The 18,652-nt window shown below is 40.5% G+C and overlaps 2 protein-coding genes across 5 annotated transcripts in view; one reads left to right on the top strand and one right to left on the bottom strand.

Annotated features, from left to right (window-relative positions):
* Window positions 1-17,424, bottom strand: part of COL4A6 (collagen type IV alpha 6 chain) — a 345,428-nt gene extending 328,004 nt beyond the window's left edge. Inside the window, exons 1-4 of one of the 3 annotated variants that reach the window (XM_070292136.1) lie at window positions 17,276-17,418; window positions 16,609-16,754; window positions 15,172-15,341; window positions 14,931-14,982 (exon numbers count right to left, since the gene is read on the bottom strand). In XM_070292136.1, coding sequence (XP_070148237.1) covers window positions 14,931-14,982; window positions 15,172-15,182 — 63 coding nt within the window. In that variant the 5' untranslated portion in view covers window positions 15,183-15,341; window positions 16,609-16,754; window positions 17,276-17,418. Of the gene's footprint in view, window positions 1-14,930; window positions 14,983-15,171; window positions 15,436-16,608; window positions 16,755-17,275 lie in introns of those variants that run through there. The other 2 variants (XM_070292135.1, XM_070292137.1) reach the window with 2 other exon arrangements.
* The window catches only part of COL4A5 (collagen type IV alpha 5 chain), a 251,533-nt gene continuing 249,636 nt past the window's right edge, over window positions 16,756-18,652 (top strand). For both annotated transcript variants that reach the window (XM_070292139.1, XM_070292138.1), the window contains exon 1: window positions 16,756-17,180. In XM_070292139.1, the coding sequence (XP_070148240.1) occupies window positions 17,100-17,180 (81 nt within the window). In that variant the 5' untranslated portion in view covers window positions 16,756-17,099. The remainder of the gene's footprint in view (window positions 17,181-18,652) is intronic.

Below are 18,652 nucleotides of genomic sequence, written 5' to 3'. Positions count from 1 at the left end.
TATGTTTATTATATTATTTGAATATATATATATATATTGGATTGGCCAAAAAGTCCATTCAAACTTTCCCCAAACCTGAATGGACTTTTTGGCCAACCCAGCATCACATTTCCGTTGCCTAAAATATTTCATAATAATTTTTTTAAAGAGGAAAAAATGAGTACATAACAGAACATTGCTGTTTGTAGGAAATATACACTAAAGTATTTGGGAGTGATGTGGTATCAGATGCGCAACTTGGTCCTCAAATGGTTGAAGAAAAAACAATTTGTAGCATACTTGAAGCTTTCTGTAATTTTGAACAGGTTTCAAAAACTGAAAAAAAAAACAGTAAAAGATACAACACACACACAAAAAATGATTAACAAAAAATGTTAATGAATATATATTCTCACAGGTATATGGGAGGACATAATGAAACTTACAGAGAAATGTACACGCAGAAATGCATAGGGAGATCCTTTAAAACAGACAAAGGAAGTGCTATCAATTTGGCTCTATAGTACAATGTTTTATGTCAGAGCCCTCTTTTCCTTGCTGACTTAAAATTAAACTCTGGGACTCAGTTGATGGAGAAGCAGCCGTCTCTCTGAGCACCTCTGATTATCACAGTCGTTAGGGAAAGTGGGAGCCACAAGCTAGTCTCAGGGATTCGAGACTGGAAAGCACAGGCTGAGGGCTCAAGAGAGGTGCTGGACATTAAACCAGAGAAAGCTTACAGGTCTCTTACAACTTGACCACTGTGCCTCCAATCCTTCAGGTAGTCTGGTAGGAAGAGGTTTGGGGGTAGAGGGAGAAGTCCAACTCCACTTGTAATGGAACAGGCATCTGGGTGATGGTACAGCTAGTTGAGCAGGGGAAGGATAAAGTGGTGATTTAGGAGAAGATAGTGAGGGACAGGAAGGCCTGGTGTGCTGCAGTCCATGGGGTCACAAAGAGTCAGACATGACTTGGCAAGTGAACAACAATAAAATAGAAGGCAAGAAAGTAAAGGCAAAGACTGGGGTTAAAGCTAGAGTGTTAGTTTTTACAATAAAAAAGAGACCAATAGAAAGAACAGACTCTTGGTCTGCTGGTCTTGATTTTCTCCATCAACTGACTCCCAGTTATACTCTTGGTATGTGTATGTGTATTTATGTTTGATGTATAAAATGTAGGGAGTTTTATGCATGGGCACTTGTCTGAAATAAGAAGAGTGGGCAAAAGACCCACGGATCATGTCAATATTTCCCTCAAATAACAATCAATAACAGTGCTTTATAGCCAAAGTCTTCTCTCTGCTTCACTTTTAAGACCTCCATAACCTAACCGTGCTCCAGCTTTACATAATCATTTCCTTCTACTCTTGTGCTTTAGCCAGGAATGTCTTCTTCCATTCAGTCATATTCATTCTTGCTAGGGTTCCAGTGTATAACTGTTCATACGGTTCACCACAGAAGGAAATTGACTGAGGGGCCATGTGGGAGTTGAAATCCACACTGCTTGCTGCTCACCAAGGAGTGAGTCACAGCAAGGAGCTCTGACTGCCGGGACAAAAGTGTGCCTTTTTTCAAATTTCCTCAAGGACGCTTCACGTTAATACCTCTTCTATGCTTTTGCTCATGCTCTGATCAGCTTGTCTCTCTGATATTTAGTAGGATTACATTTAAAAATCAAACATAGGGACTTTGCTGGCGGCCTAGTGGTTAAGACTCCACACTCTGAATGCACGAGGTATAGGTTCAATCCCTGGTTGAGGAACTAAGATCCCATATATTGTACAGTGTGACCAAAATGAAAAAAAAAATCAAAGATAAAATGATCTGTTCTGATAAATACAAGTATATTTATAGAGTCCTAGAGACAAAACAGAGAAGGCAATGGCACCCCACTCCAGTACTCTTGCCTGGAAAATCCCATGGATGGAGGAGCCTGGTAGGCTGCAGTCCATGGGGTCACTAAGAGTCAGATATGACTGAGTGATTTTACTTTCACTTTTCACTTTCATGCATTGGAGAAGGAAATGGCAACCCACTCCAGTGTTCTTGCCTGGAGAATCCCAGGGACGGGGGAGCCTGGTGGGCTGCCGTCTATGGGGTTGCACAGAATCGGACATGACTGAAGTGACTTAGTAGCAGCAACACAGAGACAAAATCTTGAAATCTCAGAGATATCCTGGAAAAATCTAGAATATTTTAAATAAATAAATCTCCACATTTATAATGTCTTTTGAGTCCTTCAAAGCCTAGCACAAATTTTGCTTTTGTGAAAGTTTCTCAAACTACAGTCCTTATTGACCTCTTCCTTCTCCACCTTCTAGAACACTTCATTCTGATCCATGATGTTTAATGCTGGATTATCCTATAATCCAGTGTTTTTAAATAGTGGAAGTATTTCAATAGTTCCACATCTGATTTTAATTTCAGTTAAAAATATATGTTAAACTATTTTAAGACTGTAATAAAACACAGCATGTCCCATTCAAATGGGTTCCACACCAAACATTCACACATCAGAAACCACCACTAATTGTGCCAATGTGTGCTGCCAAGTTAACAATGTGTATTTAGGTAAGAAAGAGAGAATGAAAGTGAGAGGAGAGGGTAGTATATGTATACCTAGAAATATAGATTCCACTGCCTTGTCCTTTTAACTGAAGAGCATCCCGAGTTGACAATCCAAACAATTAAGCAAAAAAACCACTACTTATTTCAGTACATTAGACTTTTATCCAGGCAGGAATAAACTGGAAATTAAGACTTCCATAGTCTTCAATTTCAGATTTTATTTTTTTTTTCATTCTCTTCCTTCTTACTTACTTTACAAATAAATAAATATTAAAAACTTTGACTTTTTAGCAAAACACTCACTTTGGTCTGGCTTTTATGTTGGAGGGGAGAAGGCAATGGCACCCCACTCCAGTACTCTTGCCTGGAAAATCCCATGGATGGAGAAGCCTGGTAGGCTGCAGTCTATGGGGTCGCTGAGGGTCAGACACGACTGAGCGACTTCACTTCACTTCACTTTATGTTGGAGGAGTCATAAAAGATTTTGTTTGGGGAGAAAAGGGTCTACAGCTGTAAATTTTGAAAAGAGCTCTAATCTTTGTCATCATTATCAGCATCTACACCAACATTTTTATCTATGAGCATGCTCTAGGTATATAGATGCTAGTAAGTATGCAATTTAATCTTATCACCAAGGCAAGGACACATAAATCTTACAAATCTCAAGTTGATCCCCATCCTCAAGAGATTTGCTACAATCACAAAAGAATTTAGAGATTCTAGGCATTTTAGATTTTCTCTGCCAACCCTCTTCCCTTTGGGTGAGGGAAAACAGTCACAAACAAAGCTTTACAGAGCAAAGGAGAAATACTGCTTAACTTTGCTTTTGTCCCCTAGAGAAAATCTGTCTCCCAAAGGACTGACTCAGCCTGTTGGCCGCCAGAAGTCCCAGACATTTATGGGAAAGCCTGGTCTCTCTGAGGTAAATACAGTTAGAATTTTAGGGCCAGGGAAATTTCCACTGAAGAGTACCAAATCCCCCTCAGTAAGAGCAACCAGATTGAAAGATAATGGCGAACTAGCCCTATTGTTGTTAGACTAAGGGGAAGAGGGACTTCAAAGATACCTGAAGAGGTCTCTTCAGACACAATATTTAGTGGATACCCTGATCTCTACAAGATGTCACAAAGGTAGGGCAGCAGAGATAGAAGTGGCTTTGGAGAAACTGGAACAAAAATAACAATTCTAATGCTTTTTCTCCCTCTAGGAAGCTTGAAATACAAACTCAACACATAATTAAGCAATTTTCTCTAAAACATCCCCCAATGGGCTTACCACTCATTTTTAGTACAGAGACAGTCACAGTGAGTGATGGGAACAGAATAACAACAACAGCAACCATTTTACAGCTAATAATACAGTTAGTGATTTGTCCTCAGGCCATAGTTAATGATGGCATCTGTATCAGAACGGAGGAACATTTGGCTCCAAATATGGAGATTTCCCAGGCGGCGCTAGTGGTAAAGAACCTGCCTGCCAATGCAGGACACATAAGAGATGCAGGTTCAATTCCTGGGTCGGCAAGATCCCCTGGAGGAGGGCGCGGCAACCCACTCCAGTATTCTAGCCTGGAGAATCCCCATGGACAGAGGAACCTGGCTGGCTATTGCTCATAGGATTGCACAGAGTCAGATACAACACAAATAACGTAGCACACGTGCACATGGAGCTCTGTATTTTTTTTTTAATTTTTAGTTTTTTATTTTTTAAATTTTAAAATCTTTAATTCTTACATGCGTTCCCAAACATGAACCCCCCTCCCACCTCCCTCCCCAGAACATCTTTCTGGGTCATCCCCATGCACCAGCCCCAAGCATGCTGCATCCTGCGTCAGACATAGACTGGCGATTCAATTCACATGATAGTATACATGTTAGAATGTCATTCTCCCAAATCATCCCACTCTCTCCCTCTCCCTCTGAGTCCAAAAGTCCGTTATACACATCTGTGTCTCTTTCCCTGTCTTGCATACAGGGAGGAAATAGACCTCCAGACATAAAACATGGAATCCCCAAAAAGCTGGAAGAAAGACACATACTTCATGGCCTCCCTAAATTTTATTTACTTTTTAAGTTAATTTTTATTGTAAGCTAGTTGCTTTACAGGGCTTCCCTTGTGTCTCAGCTGGTAAAGAATTTGCCTGCATTTCCTAACTATCAGTCTGAGACTCAGTAATAAATATGAAACGTTGAAAAAAAAAAAAAAAGAATTTGCCTGCAATGCAGGAGACCTGGGTTCAATCCCTGGGTTGGGAAGATCCCCTGGAGAAGGGAAAGGGTTGCTATACAGTGTCGTGTTAGTTTCTGCGGTACAGTAAAGTGAATCAACTAACATATACACGTTGTTGTTGTAATGTAGTTCAGTCATGTCCGACTCTTTGGGACTCCATGGACTGTAGCGTACTATGCTCCTGTGTTCATGGAATTTTCAGCAAGAATACTGGCGTGGGTTCCCATTTCCTCCTCCAGGGGATCTTCCTGACCCAAGGATCAAAGCCATGTCTCTGGCAGTGGCAGGAAGGTCCCTTACCACTGCGCCACCTGGGAAGCCTGTAACGTATTCACATATCCCGTCTTTTTTGGATTTTCTTCCCATTTAGATCACCACAGGGCACTGAGTAGAGTTCCCTGAAGTATACAGTAGTCGCCTAAGTTTTATAAATCTGGAAGGGATAGATATGTGCCACAGGAGTGAGCCCTCTGGGCATAAGGAGGAACAAAGACACAGAGTAGGTGACCAGCAGTAACTTATAACGTCTACTACACTCCATCCAGAGAAATACACCTTGTGTATCCTGTGCTCATGCTCAGTTGTGTCCAAAGGAAATAAAATAATTATTTTGAAGAGACATATGCTCTCTTATGTTAACAGCAGCGTTTTTCACAACAGCCAAGTTGTGTGTGTATTTGTTGTTTAGTCACTAAGTCATGCCTGACTCTTTTGAGACCCCATGGACTTTAGCCCGCCAGGCTCTTCTCTCTGTTCACGAGATGTCCCAGGCAAGAATACTGGACTGGGTAGCCATTTCCTTCTCCAGGCGATCTTCCCAACCCAGGGATCGAACCTATGCCTCCTACATTGGCAAGCAGATCCTTTACCACTGAGTCACCAGGGAAGTAGCCCACACCTTCAGTGCAAGCATTAGCTAAATGCTCCAAAGAGCCATGAGACAGCAAGAGTGCAGGACATGTCTGGTCCTTTCTTGTTCCTCCAGCCTCATCTCACACGGTGTTCTGACTCTTTCCCTGTGCTTTCCCCTCTGTGTCCCAGCCACACTGGCTTGGTGCTTGCTATGGTCCTTCAAACACCAGGACGGCCACAGTGTTTAACACATAGAAGGCACTAAATAAATATTTGTTGAAGGAAGGAAAGAGGGAAAAACAGAGTGGGAGACAGAAGGCTAGAAACAAGGGGGGACTTCTGGAAAATATTCACTAAAGTGGGCATTAAGGGGAGAATGCTAAGTCCATCTTCAGAGACAGGAGGAAGGAAGGGATGAGAAAAGAAGGGTGTTTCAGTCAGAAGGAAGAGTAGGGGTGACTATGCATGGCATGTTGAGCCAACATCAAAAGCGTAACGTGGTCTAAACATCAGTATGAGGACAATAACAGGAGACAGTTAGATGAGTAGGCAGGGCCAGATGCTGATGGGTGTGGGGAGCTTGGGGTGGCGTGACCGGATCTGTGTTTTAGAACAGGCCCCTTGCTTGCAGAGAGGGTGGAGATCAGGAGAGAGGGGGTGGGAGGCAGGGGAAGACTGAAACCAGAAGGACAGTCAGGTCTACTTTGGAGTCCAGATAAGAGATGAGAAAATGCCTGAATTATAGAAACAGTCCAGTAGAGTGGGTTTCAACCCCAAATCTGCCATTTGCTGGATTTGTGATCTTAGATAAATCAGTTAGTCTCTCTGAGCTGAGTATTCACCTTATATATTGGGTTGGCCAAAAAGTTCATTTGGGTTTTTATGTATGATGGTATAGAAAAACCTGAATGAACTTTTTGGCTAACCCAATATTTCTCAAGGTAGTCCTGAGTTGCTAATAAATTAATACTGAGAAAGTGCTAGTAATGACATGTCATTATTAAAGTGGTAGAAGAGGGAAAAGCCACTTCCCATTGGCACCAGTGGTAAAGCACCCGCCTGCCAATGCAGGAGATGAGGAAGAGATGCAGGTTCAAACTCTGGGTGGGGAAGATCCCCTGGAGGAGGGTATGGCAGCCCACCCCAGCATTCTTGCCTGGAGAATCCCATGGACAGAGGACCCTCTTTGGCTACAGTCCATGGGGTCACAGTCAGACATGACTGAAGCAACTTAGTACACACACAGAAGAGGGGAAAAAGAGCTGAGAGGGGACAATTGAGAAATATTACCATCTTTAGACAGAAAATCTAGAAAGTGAGACTCTTCTCTGACATTTCCCTTTTTCTCATCTTGTCATGAATCAGTTGTCAAAACTGGGAAACACTGAAAAATTTTTCCTCAGCATTGAAAGAAATAGAGAATACTTGTAGGGGGATAGAGTGAGGATTTAGCATCTTGTGAATGGTATAACTTGCACATAAATTCTCTCTTTTAATCACTCAACCTTCTAAGGCAGAAGGTATTATTATCCCTTTTGTACTGATGAGAAAATTGAGTCTCAGAGAGGTAAAATGAGTTGCCCTAAATCACAGAGGGCAGGGGCAGCATTCAAACATAAGTCTGATTCCAGAGTTCTTTCTCTTAAACATTATCCCACTGAACAAAGTTCTTATTTTTCCATCAGAGCATTGTTATTAGAGTCAACATTCATAATTGTTTAAGATAGACAAGGACAAGGTAGTTGTTACAGGCCATTAGGAGTAGATCTGTTTACTCACTTGAAAGGCATCTGTCATTTACTTCCTATATGCTTGGCAGTATCCTGGACATTATAATTTGAAGAGGGGGACATGACATATAAGCATAGAAATTTCACAATCACATGGTAGATGCCACCAAAGGGGCCTAAAGAACTTTGGAAGCACAGGGCAAGGAAGAATAAATTCTTTCTGAAGAGGTCTGGAACTCTTTTACAGAGAAAATGACATTTTTTCTTGGTTTTAAAGGTTGAACAGGAGTTTACTAGGAAGAGAATGTGTAAATGGTGGAAAAAGCTATTTCATGTGGAGACAATAATAAAATGTGAAAGAACAAATGTGAAATAAAATGTGAAAGCAAGTGGCTTGAGAATGGAGACAAGTTCAGTCTCAATGAAGTGTAATGTATACTATGAGTTTGAGAAGGAGAGGTGGCAGGAAAAAAAACACTTAGACATGAAGTTGGAAAGGTAGTTTGGGCCAGAAAATGAAGGTCATTAATGTGTCAAGTCAAGGAGTATGTATATTAATCCTGGAAGAAAACAGAAACAAAACTTAAATCTGGAAATAACATAATTGGGTTTGTTGTTAACAAAATAACTCTGGTGGCAGGGTAGAGATTAGAATGGAGTCAGGAGGTAGAAAAACTAGTTACGAGGTTATTTATATACAATGATGAGATTTGGAGCCACTAGGATATGACTAGGAAACTAGATGATGCAGGTTTTTGGTAAAACTAACGGAACTTGACAGAGATGGAGATAATGAGGGTCGGTGCCTGATTCTATATTCTATAGTTTCTCACTTGAAACTGGGTGGATTGTGATGACACTGAACAAATACAAAAAAGATAGCAGGTTGGAGTGCCGTGATAAGGACTAGAAAATAATTTCATTTTTGGATATACTGTGTTTTGGGGTAATACAACACAATTAGAGCTGGCATTGGTTGAGTGCTTAGACTAAGCTCTAGGCACCATTTTAAGTGCTTTGTATGTATCCACTAAATGAGATATAGGTACAGGGGCTTAGCTGTCGTTGTTCAGTCACTCAGTCATGTCTGACTGTTTTGCAATCCTGTGGACTGCAAGCTTCCAGGCTCCTCTGCCCATGGGATTCTCCAGGGAAGAATACTGGAGTGGGTTGCCATTTCCTTCTCCAGGGCATCTTCCTGACCCAGGGATCAAGCCTGTGTCTCCTGCATCTCCTGAATTGGCAGGTGAATTCTTTACCATTGAGCGACCAGGGAAGCCCACAAGGACTTAATAGGTAACTGGAAATAAAAGTTCGGAGCTACAAAGAGACACCTGGCCTGAAAATTCAAATTTGATAGTCATCGATGTATAGGAGGCATAGTTAGAACTGTTGGAGCAAGAAGAAAGAAAGGATAACAGTACTGAGTAAAACCACCATTTTATGAGCAGGGACTGATGAAGACTATGAGTTTTGTGATGGCAAAGATCATGCCTGACTTGTTAACCACTGTGTCACCAGAGCATGGTATACTAGTTAGAATACAGTGGCTGCTCAATAAATAAATATTGAATGAATACAATAAAAATATCAGAGTGAATTTCCTGGTAGTCCAGTGGTTAGGACTCTGTGCTTTCACTGAGAGTTCAATGGCGAGAGTTCAATCCCTGGTCCTGCAAGCCATGGCACAGTGTCCACTTCCTCCCACCAAAAAAAACAGACAAGTGTAATGAGAAACAATGAAGCATCATGACTCAGAAGACAAAAGGGGAAAGGTTGTTTGAAAATGATTAGAAAATGCCAAGCACTACATTAAACAAGTCAGATAGAATGGGGACTACAATGAAATCTTTGGGCTAGGCAGTTAGGTATCTATTAATAACTCAAAAGAGGAGAATTTTGGTAGAATGGCCTCATTCCAGACTATAATAGGCTTAAGGGTAAATGGCTGTTGAAGAAGAATAGACAGTGACCAGGAATTTGGCAGTAATGTGATTGAGGGGGTTAGAGTTACAGAGGGAAATGAAGCCATGTATTTAAAATTTTTATTTGTTTTTATAATGGAAGAGATTTCTTTTTTTTTAACTTTTCTTTGTGCTTTTATTATTGTAAAGTCATGAAAAACTGAAAGTAGTTTCAGTTGATTACTTTAATATTAGTATTTGCCCCCCCCAATAAGCTAAATAAGATATAACTTATGCTTTGCTTTTTATTTATTTTTTTTAAAATATAAATTTATTTATTTTAACTGGAGGTTAATTCAATATTGTTTGTAGAAGAAAAAAAATTCCTAGGAGAGTGATAAATTACAGATGGTAAAAAAGTGCATAACTGTTCTTTGTTGATTTCCCCATCACTGTAGTCCTTTGGACATGCTTATTGGTCTGTATTTATATTTAGCTAGACTTTAAAATAAGTTAGAGCCCTATGATATGCCCCACTGGGATATTTGGTCAGCTTAAAAGGACTTCATAGTTTAATACAGCACGGTGTTTTCCTAGTATCTTCTTCTATATGTGTATGTCTTGTCATTTACACAGGATAGGACAAGTCTATACTCCAAGCATGGTGGTGAAATCACAGAGTTATGCATAAATGGAAGCAAACAAAACTCAATATGTATTGATAACTGAGGTCAATCTATTTGTTTCAATATTATATTAATGAATTAATTAGGGGAAGGGCACACTTTGCTCCTGCTTGACTATGATCTTATAAAATACAGGGGCATGTTTACTAGAAATACCATAATATGCCTAGAGTCTAAAAGGCTGTTGGCACTTGTAGTCAATACAAATGCCCTCACATCTGGAGATGCCTCCATGCTCACGCTCAGTCATGCAGTCTTTGCAGTCCCATGAACTGTAGCCTGCCAGGCTCCTCTGTTCGTGGAATTTTCCTGGCAAAAATACTGGAGTGGGTTTTAATTTCTTACTCCATGGAATCTTCCTGACCCAGGGCCAGCCACAAATTGTTTATTGTAAAAACCAATACGTAACTAGAGAGTTTCTTTTTCAATACCATGAATTACTCTGGCAGTCAAGTGACGCCTATCTACTGACTCCCTCTCAGAATAATATTCTTAAACATAGTCAGTAAAATACATGGGATTACAACAGAAACCAATCATACTGAAATAGAATCAAAATATATAATGAAACAAATTTGAGATAGATAGTGATATATCTGTTTCTTTAGTTGTTGTTGTTCAGTCGCTAAGTTGTGTTCAACTCTTTGCAATCTCATGGACTGTAGCCTGCCGGGCTCCTCTGTCCATGGGATTTCCGAGGCAAGAAGACTACAGTGGGTGGCCATTTCCCTCTCCAGGGGATCTTTTCGGCCCAGGAATCAAACCTGGGTCTCCTGAATTGGCAGGTGGATTTTTTACCACTGAGCCATCAGGGAAGCCGAGGCTCTTTAGTTCCACATTAAATATCTATTTTCCCCTTCACTCCTATTGGAAATGTTTCTTTTGACCTGTCCATAACGTAACTACATGATCATCTATTGTTACCTATTTATGTAGTCCTTTGATGATTGCTTCAGTTGTGTCTGACTCTCTGCAACCCCATGGACTATAGCCCACCAGGCTCTTCTGTCCATGGGATTCTCCAAGCAAGAATACTGGAGTAGGTTGCCATGTCCTCCTCCAGGGGATCTTCCTGACCCAGGGGTCAAACTTTCATCTCTTATGTCTCCTGCATTGGCAGGCATGTTCTTTACCATTGATACCACCTAGGAAGCCCCCTCATAGTGGAATACCAATACCAAATACCAATAACAATACTAAAAATTAGAGTAAACTACTGATACATGCTACAACATTAATGAATTTTAAAAATATTAATGCTAAGTGAAAAATGCCAAACACAAAAGATTATATATTATATGGTACTATTTATATGAAAGGTCCAGAAAAGACAAATCTATAGAGACAGAAAAGAGATCCACACTTACCTGGGTTTGCAGGTAGGAGCAGGGATTAATTCAGTGGATGTGAAGGATCTTATTGGGGGTGATGAAAATGTTCTAAAACTGGATATAGTTATGGTTGTAAAGCTTGGCAAATTTATTAAAATTCATTGAATAATATATATAAATGAGAGAATTTATAGTATTTAAATTATATCTCAGTAAATCTGTTTTATAAAAGAAAAACCAAAAGAAATCTGAGAGACAGCCCCAAACAAGGCAAATATTCCTCTTGATCCCTAGTTAGGAAGGGATTTTCTTCATCTGAAAAACCTTAACACTTCATTCATACTTTGATGACTGTGATTATGGCTGAAAATCAAATTGGAAGGGACCAACTTGAGCAAGTTACTACAACTTTAAGAAGTTGTATTTCAATCAGACCGTGATTTGAACATGGCTAAAGGTGCTTTACCTGTGCTCTAGGCAGAGCTGATAATAGACAGAGGTGTTTTCTCCCCTTTACCCCTTTGCCACTCAAGTAATTCTCCCACTGGGCTTTGACTTTTACATACACTTGGTCATATTGGAGCATTTTGTGTAAACAGCTTGGGGCAAAGTGGAAGAAAACATAAGGATCCTGACTAATTTGGGATATATTTTAGCCTTAAACATATCAGCCTATGATGAGACATGGAGTTTTTTCGTTTCTTCTCTAACAAGATGCAGATAATAATTTATCAAGTATCCTATCCCAGAGGGCTTCCATGATGGTTCAGTGGTAAAGAATCAGCCTGCCAATGCAGGAGATGTGGGTTTGATCCCTGAGACAGGAAGATCCCCTGGAGAAGAAAATGGCAACCCGGTCCAGTATTCTTGCCTGGAAAATCCCATGGACAGAGGAACCTGGCAGGCTACAACCCATGAGGTCACAAAAGAGTCGGACATGACTTAAGACTAAACAATAACAATCCTATCCTTTAAGGAACATAATGACTACCATTGCCTGAGAAAGTTAACTCCTACAGAGTTAGAGACGATTTTAAAATAAATCTTTGTGTGTTGTGCCTTAGGAACTTAATAACCAAAACAGATTATGGATATTTTGAATTTCTACGCTGTATCTCACTCAGATAAATTGTGAAAATATTTCACATAAATACAGATCAGCATTGTTTTAAAAGAAATTTAATGAAAATTCATTATTTAATCCTAGGTTTTAACATTTTGCATTCCATCCCTTTGAAAACACTGCTTAATAAAGCCTGACAAAGAAAGAACTCAAAAGCATCTAAATGGCCCTATCGCCAATGCTCACCAATACTCCATTACAGACAATGTAACTCTCACAGTGAAGAGACTTTCTCATACTGAAGCACAAAATAGTTCGTATCAATCTATTTATGTTCTTTTTCATTAATATAAGTCAGAAAGGTATAGAGAATTCAAATATTTAAAACCATCTGAAAGGTGAAAAACATTATAAACCCAGAGGATGAACTGAAATTGAGAGTAAAATTGACTATTCTCATCCAGCCAATATGGATGAGAATCCAGTACAAAGAGTATAAACAAAGTTCAGGATGGGGAACACATGTACACCCATGGCTGATCCATGTCAATGTATGGTAAAACCACTATAATATTGTAATTAGCCTCCAATTAAAATAAATAAATTGAAAAAATAAAGAACTTCCCCTCAGAAAAGTCACCTTCTGAGAACTCACCCTGTTAACTCTCCTCTTTCTCTTTGCTATTTTTCTAAAAATTAGAAAAAAAAAGCTTTACAATGTCAATGATATTATGCAGAAGTAAACAATAGGTCAGTGAAGCAGTTATGAACTTAAAGCAAACTATAAACTATTGTCAGCGTATCTCAAGGTTTATTTTAGTTTTTCCAGGGTCAGTCACACTGACAGAGCAGGTGACATTATAAAACAATTGGTCAGAGTCTAAAATCCACACCCCAAAGTAGTACTTGAGTTTGGAGATATGCTTTAATATTTCTGAGCAATGAAGGCAACATCCTCTAGTGACTTTTAAAGATTTCAAGTGATGGGATGCCATATTTGGATAGTCTCCAACTATATAGAATGATTTGTTAATGCTTTTTCCAAAAGTACACTGAATACCATCAGCCAGTCTGAAATAAAGGTTTTGCTGGAGGGTATCCTGCCCACACATGACATTTTTATAAGTGGCAAGATTCCCAGACAAATTGTTAACTAATCAAAACCTGGCATTTTCAGTAAATGTAGTATTGAGCCCCAAGGTAACACATAACTAAACTTGTATACTGGAGGAATCAGAAAAAGAAGAGTGCAGAAACCTAGATCAATACTTCTGCTTACAAAGTGTAGAATTCACTTACAATAAAAGCTGATGTTCTGAGTTAAAGGGTCACAAAATGTTAAAAGTCAAGATTGCTGTCATCATTCTCTTTTCATAAGAGAAATCATTTCACTTTATTCCGAAATTTTCTTAAAGGCATATACCACGACAAGTAATTCATTTTTTCCCATAAAAGTATTAGGGGATTTTATTGGGTTGACTGAAGTATGGCTTTCTAAATAGTATTTTTAAATATTTAAAGTATTAAAAATAGAGTCAGTTAAACTTGTCAAAACTCAGAAGATAAAGATTTGGAATATATTTATCTGTCATATACACACATATATATTTAGAGTATATGTGTGACTGGCTATTATTAAGAATTTTAAAAAATAGAGCAGTGAAATAGTACTCAATAGTTGAACAACTTCATATTTGAACTCAGTTTATTTCTGTGGGCGTAAGTCGCTAGTGAGTCTGGAAAACTGCAGCATCTCTGATTGTTAAGGTCTCTCCACCTTTGGTAACTTATCCAAGTAATTTCATTGGAATTATTCCTTTCTGGGATCCATTAAACTTTTCTTAACCAAATGTCTACAGAAATTCCTTTGCCTGCAGTCCCTGGCCGATTTGATGGATAATGTCTAAACAGCCTATGAAATGTTAAGTTTTAGAATTTTTTTTTCTTTTAAAACTGCTTTAACTTTTAACTTTCCGATGAGAGAGAAAACCAGTAAAAGGAAACATAGGGCAGAAACTGAACATCATCTAGTAGTATCAGTGCAGTTTAGCTGCTTAAAGAGCCCAGATGTTGTCACCTGGTACTGTCAAAGGACTCAAAAAAAAAAACAAAAACAAACAAAAAAAAAACTTAAGTTTAACTTCTATAGAATTCGCGGTACTTCCAAGTCCCATTTTTTGTGTACTCCTCCCACTTTCAAACGTGTGTGCCAATTCATGCTCCTGTAGACCAGGGAAAAACACATTTCTTCTGCCTTGTAGATCGATACAGAGAAGGCATCAGATGTCAGTCATATCAAGTCGTCCACGAAGACGCTCAGAAATGTATGCCTTTTGTGTCTTCTACTTTTATTTTCCCAACCCCTTATGAAGTTTTGGGACCGAACGATGCCTGAGTCCCGAAGGCATTAGCCTGACACTGTGCTATTCCTTTCTAAGAACCCCACTAACTCCCCAAAGAAGTGAGAGTGATGTGAACTCCGTTTCACAGTGTAGACCCCTAACACAAACATGAGAGTTGTATTTGTGTTGAGGGATGCGGAGGGGGTCAAAGGAGAAGGAGGGAAGGGGGTCGACAGAAAAGACTCACCGCTCCTGCCAGTTCCTCGGTCAGGCACAAAGTAACCAGAAGCAGCCACAACCTGAAACGGGAGGGAGGGTGAATAACATGGGTTTTCTCCGGGATCCTGTGTCTGTCCATAGACCCCCGACCCCTTTTGGCTGATTACCGCCACTTTTTCTGCAGTGACAGAAGTACAAGTATAGTGCAGGTCCGGCAAAGTAGCCCAAAGTAAGAAAGAGGAGGGGAGCTCGGGATAGCAACAGCTCACCCAGGGTGCATGCTTGCGGCTCCTCCAGAGCTGGGTCCCGGGAGACTGCTAAGCGGTTCCGCGGCCCCGGCTCATCGGGGCTCGGCTGATGCTTGGCGGCTGTTTCCTTATTCAAGAGGATGGAGTAGAGGGGCAGAGTGGCTCACTTCGGAAGAAACTGAACTCGGCTTCTAGATAAAAGGTGCCCCAAAGGGAAACACGATCAGCGGTGCCCGCTACAACTTGCCGCACTCAAGGGATAGTTCCATGCACTAGGAGAGGAAGGAATGGAGGGGAAGGGGGCGGGGCTGTCTGCTGTCAATCATCCCCCTACCTTGGGCAGCCGGTTGTCTTTCCCACTTTCAAGCACCTCCACCCATAACATTCCCACGCATCTCCACAGGCCCACAGACCTATACAGTAAGACACTTCCTTAAACCACTAAAAACTGTTACACATACACAGATTAAGACATACAATTCCCACAGAGACAAATGGGCCCCAAAGTGTCCTTGCCCACTTGCTCAAATGCACACCAGTTACTCTAATTGACTGTACACTAAGCTCTTGGGGGTGGTGGTGGTAGTGGTGGTTTCTGGAGTTGTAAACCTACCCTTACTTGAGTGGAACCTAAGGATAAGTGGGCCCGCTTGAAACAAGTCCAAAGCCCCAAAAGACTGTAAAGTGGTAAATTCTAGGGTCTAAAATAACAACTGTTCTGAAGAATTCCTCCAAGGAGTTCACATAAAGTATTTTCTGGGCCTGTTGGTGCTTTTAAAAATCTATATATCAGAATTACCAAAGTAACGTTCAAGTCTATTTTATTTGGGAGACCAATTCAACTTCCATTAACACCATACAAATATTTCCAATTCAGCATTCATGTTAGTGTTAAGGAAAATTGCACCAAAGTTATTTAATTCCCTGCCTTACATCTCTCTGAAAAACAACTGCAATGAATCAATAACTTTTATGTTAGTCAATATAAGATGTAAATATTAATTATGGCATTCAATGTAGCTAAAGAAAAAGATATAACTTTATTAAACATCCAACCACATAATTACTAATATCTACTGAGCGCCCCCAAATCTTATATGTATATAACATGCATAAAGTCTTCACACACATATACTTATGTTCATTTTAATTCTTCAGTTGTAAGCATATATTTAATTATATAAATATATTTATATATTTCTCATATTTGTACATTTTCTGGTGTATATAGAAACTCCGTTCTGCGAGCAGGTGGAAAGCAAACAACCACGGCAGCCCCCAGAACAGCGACCAAAATTTGTTTCTAATCATTAACAATAAAAAGGAACATTTCTCCGAGATCCCTCCGCTACAAAAAATAGTCCCAGCTCAGGTCTATTTGAGGTTGACTTTGGGGCTCACATCACTGAGAGTGGAACTGGGCAGGGGAAAGGAGTATCAACTTGAGGTGCCACTGACCGAACAGAAAAGTTTCCCGGTGGGACTCGGGGTGTGCAGTCAACTGGTCTGGAAGTTTCCCTCCGCCAAATAACTGAGCGTCACTCCCTCGCAGGTTGCTGGTGCAGTGTAAAGCTGTGGCGGAGTGATCCTGAAATTCCCCAGGGCTGGTGGGGAGGGGGCGGTGCGGGGGAAGAGAGGGAGGAAAGTAGATCTGTGGGACTTGCGCGAGGAAAAAGTTTGCAAGTCTGGACAGAAGAGACAAGTGCTCCCGAGAGACCGGCTTTGGGGAGGGGAGGGGGGAGGGAAGACTAGTTGCTGGTACTTCATTCCCCCCCCCACTCTTAAAAAGCTTTTCTCCTCACCCAAGACGACCGGCACAATTGGGACACCCTCGCTGTCCCTCTCCGGCTCTAGCTCTCTCCCTATAAACCCTCAAGATTATGTCAATTGGTCAGAGCCAGCCAGGGATTTCGTGCGGGTGCTGAAGGAGCTGCGGGAGCCGGAGAAGAATGAAACTGCGTGGAGTCAGCCTGGCTGCCGGCTTGTCCTTACTGGCCCTGAGTCTTTGGGGGCAGCCCGCAGAGGCTGCGGTAAGTCCTTCCTTCTACACTGCCCCCCCCCCCCACCCTGCCCCGCCACCCCATCATCTCGCCCTCACGCTGAAATCACTTTTCGTCCCTTTTACCTTGCTTTCTCCTGGGCCTTGGCTAGGGAGTCAGATGTGCCTTCAGTTTAGGAAGAAACATTATTTACAGCGCTAGTTAACTCAAGCCTTCTCAAGTCCGAGGGAGAGGTTTAAGTGCTTGCTTTGCTGCGGCTAGTTGCTCTGGGGGCAAGAGCAGGACCTGGGGAGGAGGACGCATGTTAATAGATCACTAGGCTCTGGTGGATATTTAAAACTTTTCCTCTCTACTCTCCACCCTCGAGGGTTTCCCTACCTGCCGGGTAAGCTTTTCACTAGTTGTGCCCAATCCACACACTCTTTCAACTTTGTCGATAGTTTACTATTTTGATTTTTCTAAAATCCAGCTTCCACCAAAGTGTTAAGCGTGCCCCTGAAGTTCTTTCCGTTTGCCTTTTCCTTAAGCAACAGGAACCTAACCTCACCTCTAGTCAGTAAAGCCTCTGTAGTCTATTTGACATCTTGTTGCAAATGATCAGGTAACATACCAGGAATGGTTTCAGGCTTCAGGTCTTCTTCATCTCTCTCTCTCTCTCTCTCTTTTTTTCTTTTTATAAGTTTTAGGTTTTCGTTCTTTACTTTTTTTTTGCTTACTAAGGCACCTGAAACAAATCAAGAGTTTGCCCATTACCTATTTAAAGGAAAAGGATTATCTTTTTCAAAGGAGAATGAGTGTTCTGGTTTAAAGGAGAGCGAAGCAGAGAAGTGAAATGACAGAGCAAAAAGTCCCATTCAGTTTTAGGAATGTAAAATTAAAATCTTAATATATCTCCTATAAGTGTGTCTAGGTAGTCCCACCCAGTATCCTTCTGGGGGTGAAAGGCAAATCTAAAGGAATGAATGACTTTGTCATAGAAAATGTTCTCTAGCCTAAACTCATCCTCCTTAATTTCACTTAACATCTAAATAAGAATTAAGTGTGTGACAAATTATTGAAAAGTTATGTTTGAGTGAACATAATGGGTGGTTTTAAAACACTTTAATATGAGATCATGGCTTAGGCCTTCACATGGTTGAGTGATTGTCAATTCTTTATATGCAACTGCTGTGTTATAGCTTCTATGGGTCCACTTGTAAGTTACCTCTAGCTGTTCTTCATGCTCAGAATGCCTCAGGTTACATTGCCTTTCTTCCATCCTCCAGAATGTGTGTACTAAAGGTGTGAAAACTAACCTTCATATTACCTTAACACAACATAATGGAAACTCTCCTAAAAAAAAAAAAAGACCATGTATATCAACTATTTTTAATTCCGCTTGCCAGAATTTTTCCTCCATCAAAGTAGACAGATGATTTAAAATTGCTATTATGATGCAGAACTTCTTAATGGGCTAAGGTTTAGCACGCTGGAGGGCTACAGACCCTTGCATAAAACTACAA

This window comes from Ovis canadensis, chromosome X, assembly GCF_042477335.2.
Source record: "Ovis canadensis isolate MfBH-ARS-UI-01 breed Bighorn chromosome X, ARS-UI_OviCan_v2, whole genome shotgun sequence".
NCBI lineage: Eukaryota > Metazoa > Chordata > Mammalia > Artiodactyla > Bovidae > Ovis > Ovis canadensis.
The sequence above is the reverse complement of the archived record's forward strand: the minus strand, read 5'-3'. Positions and strand labels throughout refer to the sequence as shown.